The sequence below is a fragment of the Prionailurus viverrinus genome, chromosome E2 (assembly GCF_022837055.1).
Source record: "Prionailurus viverrinus isolate Anna chromosome E2, UM_Priviv_1.0, whole genome shotgun sequence".
Taxonomy (NCBI): domain Eukaryota; kingdom Metazoa; phylum Chordata; class Mammalia; order Carnivora; family Felidae; genus Prionailurus; species Prionailurus viverrinus.
This window is the reverse complement of record NC_062575.1, coordinates 46,663,868-46,675,924: the sequence shown is the minus strand read 5'-3', so window position 1 is coordinate 46,675,924 and position 12,057 is coordinate 46,663,868. Positions and strand designations below refer to the sequence as shown.

The following is a 12,057-nucleotide window of genomic DNA, read 5'->3' as shown; positions in this document are numbered from 1 at the left end:
TTATTCTAGTGCCCAAATGACTAATCATAACCTTCACGATTTTTCTCATCTATTTTTTCTCATTCTATGCTAGACTGTAAGATTCCTATTGGAAAGCATCATGTCTGTTTAACTCACTACTATTTAATTAGCTTTTAGCACAATATCTACCATATAACAGGTGTTCAATAAATAGCTATTGAATGGTGAGGATTAAGGAAAAGGAATTAGAATGGGAATATAGGAAAATATCAGGAAATTAATAGGGAAAACAATTAAGCTCCACAGTCATTATTTTCGAAGAATCTTTATGGTGTTTTATGCATTGTGGCAAAATTATATAACCAAAGTTTCATGTAATTATGAACATATAGATTTGTTGATGTAGGAAAACTAGAGGATACCCTCCAATGGGACAAAGGGTGTCTCAGTTGCTAATGAGCTAGAAACTAATAAAAAGAATGTTTGGTCTTAGTTGATGGGGCAAGATGATGGCAATACAAAGTGGAGAATATCCTGGGGAAATTTCAAAGGGCGGAATGAGTCAGCTATGAGCAGATAACAAGGAGGTAGTTTTTGTATCTAGAGTAGATACTATATAAAACACCATTTGCCTGGCATGTGACGATGTTGGCCAAGGATAAGAAACAAGTAGCCTCACCAATGGCAACAGCCACTTACAGTCTGAAGTAAAAGCAACCTTCAGATAGCATGACAGAATAAAATGCACAGTGGCATGGTGGGAAGATCCAAGGAACTGTATCATAGAGACTGGATTTCAAGTCTCAGTTCTCTAATTACAAGGTTTATGTCACTGGAAGAATTACTTACAATCTGTAAGTACCATTTCCATATCTGTAAAATGATGGTAACGCTTAACATAGGTTAATTGCTAAAATTAACAGTAATTTAGAGCGAGACTGAGAAAAATAATGGTAACTGTTTGAAGCTCAGTGATAGGTACATCAGTATTTTTGCAAATATTTGAAAATTTCTGTAATAAAAAGAAAAGAAGAGAATAACTTGGGTAAAGTCCCTGGAAAAAATTAAACGCTTAATAAGTAGTAATTACAATAAAGGAAAAAAATATTTTCACAAAAATGACAAAAGTGGACAAGGGAAATTATTTTGAAGACATCAAAGTAGTGCCAGGCTGAGAGGCATAAGCCAAAAGGTAAACATTATTCTGGCATCAACTTCTTCAACATTCAGAAAGTCTTGTCTAGTTCTTAAACAGGTCTTCACTTTTTTTTCTCATTTCTTGATATCCACTGCCAATACTCAAACCGAAGCATAAATGATTTCTCAAATAAGAAAATATTTGCAAAGAATTTATCTGATAAGGGGTTAATATCCAAAACATATAAGGAACTCATTTAACTCAATGGCAAAAAAAAAAAAAAAAAAAAAAAAAAATAGTGTGATTAAGAAATGGGAAAAGGACCTAAACAGACATTTTTCCAAAGAAGACATACAAATGTCCATGACAATATGCTCAACATCACTAATCACTGGGGAAATGCAAATCAAAACCACAATGAGATATCACCTCACACCTGATAGAATGGCTATTATCAAATTGACAAGAAATAACAAGTGCTGACCAGGATGTGGAGAAAAGGGAACCCTTGCACACTACTGGTGGGAATGTAAATTGTTACAGCCACTGTGGAAAATTTGAGGTTGCTCAAATGATTAACAATTGAATTACCATATGATCCAACAATCCTACTTCTGAATATGTATTCAAAGGAAATGAAATCACTATCTTGAAGAGATATTTGCACCTCCATGTTCAGTGCAACATTAGTTGCAAAAGCCAAGACCTGGAACAACTTAAGTGTCCACTGACACATGAATGAATAAAGAAAATGTGGTGTTTACATATACAATGGGATGTAATTCAGCCACAAAAAAGAAGGAAATCCTGCCATTTGTGACAACATGGATGAACCTTGAGGGCATTATGCTGTGAAATAAGTCATATGGAGAAAGGCCAGTATTTCATGATCTCATTTATATGTGAAATCTAAAAAGCCAAACTCATAGAAACAGAGAGTAGATTGGTGCTTGCCAGGGGCTAAGGGTGGAGGCAATGGAGAGATGTTGATCTATGGGTACAAACTTCCAGTTATAAATAAGTTCTGGAATCTAAAGTACAGCATGGTGATCATAGTTAATACTGTATTGCATACTTAAAAGTTGCTGAGAGGTGGGGCGCCTGGGTGGCTCAGTCTGTTAAGCGTCTGACTTCGGCTGAGGTCATGACCTCATGGTTTGTGGGTTTGAGTCCCGCGTCAGGCTCTGTGCTGACAACTCAGAGCCTAGAACCTGCTTCAGATTCTGTGTTTCCCTCTCTGTCTGCCCCTCCCCAGGTCGCACTCTGTCTCTATCTCTCTCAAATATAAATAAAAATTTTTAAAAAATTGCTGAGAGAGTAAATTTTAAATGTTCTCACCACGCACACGCATACACACACACACACACAAAGGTAATTATGTGAGGTGATGTGATAATTAACTTTATTGTAATCATTTCACTGTATATACATGTGGCAAATCATTATGTTGTACATCTTAAACTTACACAATGTTATATGCCAATTATATCTCAGTAAAGCTGAAAAAACTAATCTCTCATCTGAATTGCAGTAACTCCTGTATGGTCTCTTTAATTTCACCCCCACCACCAGTGGCAATGATTACTACTTGATACCCAATATATCATCTTCCTTTTTGTTCCTTAATAACAGAATCCTGATTTAAAATTTTTTTTCATTTTATTTATTTGAGAGAGAGGGGGAGGGAGAGGAAAGGACAGAGAGAGGAGGAGAGAGAAAATCCCAAGCAGCCTCTGCGCCACCATGGGGCTTGACCCCACAACCCTGGAATCATGACTTGAGACGAAACCAAGAGTTGGACACTCAACCAACTGAGCCACTCAGGTACCTGCAGAATCCTGATTTTAAATGAAGCAGCAATGTGCCCAGCTGAAAGACTATCCATGCAGTTGAGTGTGTCCATGTGATTAAGTTCTGGTCCCTGAGATATATGCAAAAGTTTTGTGTGGTACTTTCTATGGTATTTTCTGAGAGGACTACTTGAAGAGAGCTGACCCCAATGAGAGATGTACACTTCTTGCCCTCTACCACCTCTTTCTTCCTTCCTCTTTTCAGAATGCAGATGTGTTTGCTGGAGTGGCAGCAGGCTTTTCAGATCATGAGATCACCTTGAGGATGGGAATGTCAAAAGAAAAACTGTAGGGCGCCTGGGTGGCTCAGTTGGTTAAGCTTCTGACTTCGGCTCAGGTCGTGATCTCGCAGTTCCTGGGTTCATGCCCCACGTTGGACTCTGTACTAACAGCTCAGAGCCTGGAGCCTACTTCGGATTCTGCGTTTCCCTCTCTCCCTGCCCCTCCCCTGATCATACTCTGTCTCTCAAAAATGAATAAACGTTGGGGCACCTGGGTGGCTCAGTCGGTTAAACGTCTGACTTCAGCTCAGGTCATGATCTCACAGTTCGTGAGTTCAAGCCCCCCATCAGGGTCTGTGCTGACAGCTCAGAGCCTGGAGCCTACTTCAGATTCCTGTGTGTCTCTCTCTCTCTGCCCGTCCACCCCCCCCCCCACACTCTGTCTCTCTCAAAAATAAACATTGGGGCGCCTGGGGGGCGCGGTCGGTTAAGCGTCCGACTTCAGCCAGGTCACGATCTCGCGGTCCGGGAGTTCGAGCCCCGCGTCGGGCTCTGGGCTGATGGCTCAGAGCCTGGGGCCTGTTTCCGATTCTGTGTCTCCCTCTCTCTCTGCCCCTCCCCCGTTCATGCTCTGTCTCTCTCTGTCCCAAAAATAAATAAACGTTTAAAAAAAAAAATTAAAAATAAATAAATAAATAAATAAATAAATAAATAAATAAATAAACATTAAAAAATTTTTAAAAAGGGGTGCCTGGGTGGCTCAGTCGGTTAAGCATCTGACTTCAGCTCAGGTCACGATCTCGCGGTCTGTGAGTTCGAGCCCCGCTTCAGGCTCTGGGCTGATGGCTCAGAGACTGGAGCCTGCTTCAGATTCTGTGTCTCCCTCTCTCTCTGCCCCTCCCCCGTTCATGTTCTGTCTCTCTCTGTCTCAAAAATAAATAAAAACGTTAAAAAAAATAAAAAATAAATAAAAATAAATTTTTTTTTTTAACGTTTATTTATTTTTAGGACAGAGAGAGACAGAGCATGAACGGGGGAGGGGCAGAGAGAGAGGGAGACACAGAATTGGAAACAGGCTCCAGGCTCCGAGTCATCAGCCCAGAGCCCGACGCGGGGCTCGAACTCACGGACCGCGGGATCGTGACCTGGCTGAAGTCGGACGCTTAACCGACTGCGCCACCCAGGCGCCCCAAAAATAAATTTTTAAAAAGACTTAAAAATGAATAAACGTTTAAAAAAGAAACAAACAAACAAACAAAAAAAGAAAATTGCAAGTTAAACAGGCAAGGAAGACTGTATTCAAGATTACTGCAGTAAGGGTCTGAACTATTCCAAGGGTAGAAACGATGAACTCAACTCTAAATTCAACAGGGACATCTGGGGATTTATAGCCAACAGGCAGATTGAAGGAGTCACTGGATAGAAAATTACTCAGAGTAACTTGGTTAGGTATCAGGAGTGTGGGAATTCTCGCTAAACTGCCTTGGCAGGATTCTTGCTGAAATGGGCTCAGCAGACCTTGGACAGAAGGCCAAAAAATAAAGTCTACTCAAGAAGAGGGCTCAGAGGAGCCTGACTAAACTTTGGTCAAAGAAGGAGACTCCTTATCAGAGCTATACATTAAGATAGGAAAACAACAAGAAAGGAGCCTGGGTTCTTAAGACAAAGGAAATCAGGTATCAAAAACTGCAAACCCCATAAACCAATGGAAGTAATAAGCCAATTTGGCAAGGATGGAAGGATTATAAAAAAAACAGCTGTGAAAAATAAATTGTATGTCAGCAATAATCAATTAGGAATTATAACAGGAAAATGATTTTGTTTATAATAACTAACAAAAGTTCTCAAGTTTTAAGGAATAACTCTTAGCAGAGATGTTCAAAGATTTTCATGGATAAAACTATAAAATTTAAAATTCTTAATGATGATCATAAAAGATCATCATTTATGGAAGGGATGCTCAATGTAGGAAAAATGTCAACTCTTGCCAAATTGATATAAAACTTGGTGTAACTCTAATGAAAAGCCCAAAAGGACTTTTATAATATTTGACAAGGTGATTAAAAATGTATATACAAGGGTATTTATATAACAACCATAGATAATAATATTCTGACAAAATAAAATGGGGGCTCTTATATTATTAGATATTAAATTATAAAACAGCTTATAAAAACAGGATTTTTAAGTGAAAATGCAAATAGAAACAATATAAAAGCCATGCGTACTTGAGAAATCAGTAACGACTTGCTATATTTATCCTCTTCTATAGTCAGTTATTTTTGCATCTTATTTAAGAAGTCATTTCCCACCTCAAGGTCTGAAAGATATTTACCTCTATTTTCTACTAAGGGTGGATGGAAAATGTGATGCAATATAAAAATACACAGCATCATCTTTAAAGTATTCTTATCACAAATGTTTAAGCTGAATCCAAACAAGCTATGAAATCTAACTTCCAGGTAGTACAGAATACAGAGGTACAGGTTAAAGAATATTGTAAGTGAGGAATTAGAAAAACTCAGAATGTGGAATATTCTATAAGACAACTGACATGTACTCTTAAAATTTTACTATCATGGACGGGGCACCTGGGTGGCTCAGTCGGTTGAGCGTCCGACTTCGGCTCAGGTCACGATCTCAGGGTTGGTGAGTTCCAGCCCCGCGTCGGGCTCTGGGCTGATGGCTCAGAGCCTGGAGCCTGCTTCCGATTCTGTGTCTCCCTCTCTCTCTGCCCCTCCCCCGTTCATGCTCTGTCTCTCTCTGTCTCAAAAATAAATAAACGTTAAAAAAATTTTTTTTTTTTAAATTTACTATCATAGAAAAAAATGGTTCTAGATCCAAAGAGATTAAATACACAGAATCACCAAATGCAAAGTATGCATCTTGACTGAATTCTGATTCCCTCTTCCCTATTGAAGATAGGTCAATAGAAACTTGCCAAAATGAATGCAAAAAGAAAAGTGAATTTAAAAACAAAACAAACAAAAAACAGAACAGATCATCCAAGACTTACGGTATAATGTCAAGAGGGCACATAATTAGAATACCAGAAGGAGAAGAGAGAGACAAGTAGAATTATTTGAATTAATTATGGCCAAAACCATAACAACGTCTTTCTAGATACGTTTCCTGAGCCAAGGGAAACAAAAGAAAAATTAAACAATTGGGACTACATAAAAATAAAAGCTTCTACACAGTGAAGGAAACAATCAACAAAACTGAAAGCAACCTACAAAATGGGAGAAGATATTTGCAAATGACTGATATATCTGATAAAGGGTTAGTATACAAAATATATAAATAACTTATCAAACTTAACACTCCAAAAATGAATAATCCAATTTAAAAATGGTCAGAAGACATGAATAGACATTTTTCCAAGTAAGACATACAGATGGTTAACAGACACATGAAAGATGCTCATCATCACTGATCATCAGGGAAATATAAATCAAAACTACAGTAAGGTATCACCTCACACCTGTCAGAATGACTAAAATCAACAACAGGTGTTGGTGAGGATGTGGAGAAAGGAGAACCTCATGCACTGTTGGTGAGAATGCAAACTGGTGCAGCCACTGTGGAAAACAGTATGGAGGTTCCTCAAAAAGTTAAAATAAAACTACCCTATAATCCAGCAAGTTCACTACTAGATATCTATGCAAAGAATATAAAAATACTAATTCAAAGGGATACATGCACCCCAGTGTTTATATGGCATTATCTACAATAGCCAAATTATGGTAACAGTCCAAGTGTCCATTTACTGATGAATGGGTAAGGAAGATGTGGTATGTGTATGTGTGTGTATATGTGTATATATTTGTATATACATATTATGGAATATTATTCAGCCACAAAAAAGAATGAAATCTTGTCATTTGCAATGACCTGGATGTAGTTAGAGAGTATTAGGCTAAGCGAAATAAGTCAGTCAGAGAAAGATAAATACCATGTGATTTCACTCATATGTAGAATTTAAGAAACAAAACAAGCAAAGGGGAAAAAAAGAGAGGGGCAAACCTAGAAATAGACTCCTAACTATAGAGAACAAACTGAAGGTTACCAGCGGGGAGGTGTGGGGGGGAATGGGTTAAATAAGTGACCGGGATTAAGGAGTGCACATGTTGTGATGAACACTGGGTTTAGTATGGAAGTGCTGAATCACTATATTGTACACCCGAAACTATTATTACACTGTATGTTAACTAACTGGAATTTAAATAAAAACTTTTTTAAAAATTGGGATTGTTATGGTAAATCAAAGGGACAACTGTTTTAAGTGTAGTATCTCTGAGATGAATTCACAGGTGAATTCTACCAAACATTTGAAGAGTTAATACCTATTCTCCTCAAAATATTCCAAAGAAAGAAAAGGAGGGAATGCTTCCAAATATATTCTATGAAGCCAGCATTACCCTAATAATAAAACCAGACAAAGACACCATACACACGAAAAAACTACAGCCAACATCCCTGATGAACATAAATGCAAAAATCCTCAACAAAATATTAGCAAACCAAATCCAACGATACATTAAAAGGATCATTCACCACGATCAAGTGGAATTTATTCTGGGGATACAAGGATGACTGAATATTTGCAAATCAATCAATGTGATATACCACATCCATAAAAGGAAGGATAAATATCATTATGATCATCTCAATAGATGCAGCAAAAGCATTTGACAAAATTCAACATCCATCCAGGAAAAAAAACTCAACAAAGTAGGTTAGAGGGAACATACCTCAATGTTACAAATGCCATATATGAAAAACCCACAGCTAACATCATACTAAATGGTGAAAATCTGAGAGCTTCTAAGATCAGGAACAAGACAAGGATATCCACCTCACCACTTTTATTCAACAAAATACTGGAAGTCCTAAACACAGCAATAATACCAGAAAAAGAAACAAGAGGCATCCACATTGATAAAGAAGTTAAACTGTCACTACTTGCAGATGATATACTATACATAGACAATGCTAGACTCCACCAAGAAACTACTAGAAGTAATAAATGAATTCAGTAAAGTTATAGGATATAAAATTAATACCCAGAAATCAGTAGCATTTCCATATACTAATAATGAAGTAGCAGAAAGAGAAATTAAGGAAACAATTCCATTTATAATTGCACCAAAAATAATAAAATACCTGGGAATAAATCTTTTTTAATTCAAGTCAGTTAACATATAGTGTAGTATTGGCTTCAGAAGTAGAATTTAATGACTCATAAGTTCCATATAACACCCAGTGCTCATCCCAAAAAGTGCCCTCCTTAATGCCCATCACCCAATTAGGCTTATCTTCCCACCTATCACCCCTCCTGCAACCCTCAGTTTGTTCTCTGTATTTAAGAGTCTCTTATGGTTTGCCTCCCTCTCTGTTTTTATCTTATTTTTCCTTCCTTTCCCCTATGTTCATCTATTGTATTTCTTAAATTCCACACATGAATGATATCATATGATATTTGTCTTTCTCTGACTGACTTATTTTGCTTAGCATAATACCCTCTAGTTCCATCCACATTGTTGCAAATGGCAAGATTTCATTCTTTTTGATTGCTGAGTAACATTCCATTGTATATATACACCACATCTTTTGTATACACTCATCAGTCGATGGACATTTGGGCTCTTTCCATAATTTGGCTATTGTTGATAGCACTGCTATAAACATTGGGGTGCATGTGCCCCTTTGAATCAGCATTTTTGTATCCTTTGGATAAATACCTAGTAGTGCAATTGCTGGGTCACAGGGTAGTTCTATTTTTAATTTTTTGATGAACATCCATACTGTTTTCCAGAGTGGTTGTACCAGTTTGCATTCCCACGAACAATGCAAAAGTGTTCCCCCTTCTCCACATTCTTGTCAACATCTGTTGTTTCCTGAGTAGTAAATTTTAGCCATTCTGACAGGTGTGAGGTAATCTCGTTGTGGTTTTGATTCATATTAAAATGTCTGGGAATAGGGATGCCTGGGTGGCCTGGTCGGTTAAGCGTCCGACTTCAGCCAGGTCACGATCTCGCGGTCCGTGGGTTCGAGCCCCGCGTCAGGCTCTGGGCTGATGGCTCAGAGCCTGGAGCCTGTTTCTGATTCTGTGTCTCCCTCTCTCTCTGCCCCTCCCCCGTTCATGCTCTGTCTCTCTCTGTCCCAAAAATAAATAAACGTTGAAAAAAAAATTAAAAAAAAAAAAAGAACAGAAAATAATAAGTGTTGACAAGAATGTGAAGAAATTGAAACCCTCATGCCCTATTGGTGGGAATGTTAAATGGTAGAGCCACTATGGAAACCTGAGAGGTTCCTCAATATATTAAAGTAGAGTTACCATACGTTCTAGCAATTCCACTTCTGAGTATATATCCAAAAGAATTGAAAACAGGATCTTGAAGAGATGTTGGCACACCCGTGTTAATTGTAGCACTATTCACAATAGCCAAGACGTAGAAGCAACCTAATGTCCTGACAGTAGAATGGATAAAGAAAATATGGTATATACATATAATGGAATCTTATTTGGACCTAAAAAGAAGGAAACTTGTCATATACTACAACATGGATAAACCTTGAGGACATTAAGTGAAATAACCCAGTGACAAAAAGACAAATACTGCATGATTCTACTTATATGAGATATCTAAAGTAGTCAAACTCTTAGAAACAGAAAGTAAAATGGTTGCCAGGGGATGAGGAGGTGGGAAAAGGAAGTGGTTGTTCCATGGGTAGAGAATTTCAATTTTGCAAGATGAAAAAATCTTATAGCTCTGTTGGACAACTTATGTGCATATAATTGACACTACTATACTGAATGCTTAAAAATGGTTAAAATGGCAAATGTTATGTATGTGGGTATTTTTTACCACCATAGAAAAATGAATGTATTCTATGATCTGACAAAAAATGGAATAAATAAAACACTGAATCAAAGAAAAACTAGTGAAGAAATGGGTGCAGATTATTGGAAAGTAGCTAAAATAAGAGTAATATTTAGAGAAAATACATACACCAGGAGATGGAGAAACTATTTAAGACCAAAAGAGAAAGAGAAACAGGGAAAGAACTGGATCTTAATTATAGTCAGAACACTTGTCACTGTGGAAAAAAAGAGAACACCTCCCTCTTTGAAGAACATTCTGGATGCTCTCACCTAAGGGCTATCATCTCACTGAGCAGGTGGTCTATTCTTGCACAGCTTCCCCCTCTCTAAATTTCCCTCACCTACCTGGGTACAGGCCTTTTGGTGACTCTCTCTCAACAATCCAAGGCTCATTATCTTGTTCCAAAAAGGAGATCAAAGTTGGTTTAGGAAGAGAGAGTCCTATTGAAAACAATAAAAAAGGAAACAGGACTTAGTTATGTCAAGGATATCCAAAATTCAGACCTAATTCCTTGGTGAAGAAGGGCAAAACTCAGATAAATATGTCAAGATTGTCTAAAGGATGGGGAAGATGAAAGGCATCTAGAAAATTTACAGCAGAGGATGGAGACATTCTAGGTAACAGGTTTTTTTTTTTTTTTCAGTATCAACTACTTTTATGTACTAAGTTCAAAAAAGCTGTCCTATATGCATACATAAAAGTTGTTTATACAAAGATCTGTACATAAAGCAGAATCTTAATTACTGGGAGACGGGAGAGGGGTGTCCTTACCCAATGAGACCAAGTTGCTGTAGTTTTCCAACATCACATCTCTGTACAAGTTTCTCTGCTTCAGGTCCAGAAATTCCCACTCTTCCTGTGAGAAGTCTACAGCCACATCCCTGAACATCACTACCTGCTGTAGAAACAAAGCTATGCATTACTTATAAAATTCATCATATAATCTCTACTTCACTAAAGCCCAAATCTGATGAGGGATGACTTCATGGTTCCTTAAGGGAAGTGCTCGTATTAAAAGACTGAGCCAATATTTGCTCATTGCTCATTGATTCACTGAATGAATATGGAAAGGTGTAAAAAGAAGAGAATGGTATGGACTGAGGCTCTGGACTATGAGTCCCACCACTGTTGGAAGGGAGGAGCTTGGAACCAGGCTCCAGGATGGGGCTCAGTTTGAAAGAAAGTTTCAATATAAGGAAACTTTATATAATGGCCTGGAAAGAAATTATTGTAATCTTGGAAAAAGAGAAAAAAATACCAATAACCTCAGCCATGACTTAGAATTACAAATACTATTCAGTTCCACTCTTTTCTTTCTTCTCTCTTCAGCTTTACTCTCTCTTCCCTTGAAGACAGGCTGAGTTCAAAGAAGACAAAACTAAGAAAGGAAAAGAAAGGGAAGTGAGAAATCAGACTTGCTAACAGCTCTCTGAATCATCAGGTTACATACAACTACCATTACTACAAGAATATTTGCCTTGTAATAATTCATTAAGCTATCCATTTATACTGTATAAATGTATACATTTATACATCATGATGCCAAGATGGCAGTTTTCTTTATTTGTTACATTTTGCATTTTTTTAAAACAGAACTATCATTTTCTCTCTCCTTCCTAGTCCATTTCTCCTTGTCCATGCCAACTACTAACAAACATAATAAACACAAGGATCATATGAGGGAATGTAGAACTTAATGGCTGTCCCCTACACTAAGGATTTGAAGCTCTTGAAGGAATGGCTTTCCAAACACACAGTAAAAGAACCAAAAAAACTTCAACTTATAAGAGAAAAACAACCAATAGATGGGAATGTTAAAATGAAACAGATGGTTAAAATTATCAATTACTTTAAAGAAGCTTTTATGACTCTGCTGTAACAAGCAAGAGTGAACATTATTGAAATGAAGAAATAGAGAAGACCTCAGATTATGGGAAGATGGTGGTGTTGGAAGGACCAGAATCTGTCTCCCCACCTAGATGACAATTTTGCTTGGC

General features: G+C 37.5%; 1 protein-coding gene across 1 annotated transcript in view; it reads right to left on the bottom strand.

Annotated features, from left to right (window-relative positions):
- The window catches only part of LOC125153524 (zinc finger protein 585A), a 64,651-nt gene extending 53,236 nt beyond the window's left edge, over positions 1–11,415 (bottom strand). Inside the window, exons 1-3 of the mRNA XM_047836749.1 lie at positions 11,326–11,415; positions 10,832–10,958; positions 10,405–10,500 (exon numbers count right to left, since the gene is read on the bottom strand). Coding sequence (XP_047692705.1) covers positions 10,405–10,500; positions 10,832–10,958; positions 11,326–11,334 — 232 coding nt within the window. The 5' untranslated portion in view covers positions 11,335–11,415. The remainder of the gene's footprint in view (positions 1–10,404; positions 10,501–10,831; positions 10,959–11,325) is intronic.
- Positions 11,416–12,057: the final 642 nt, after the last annotated feature.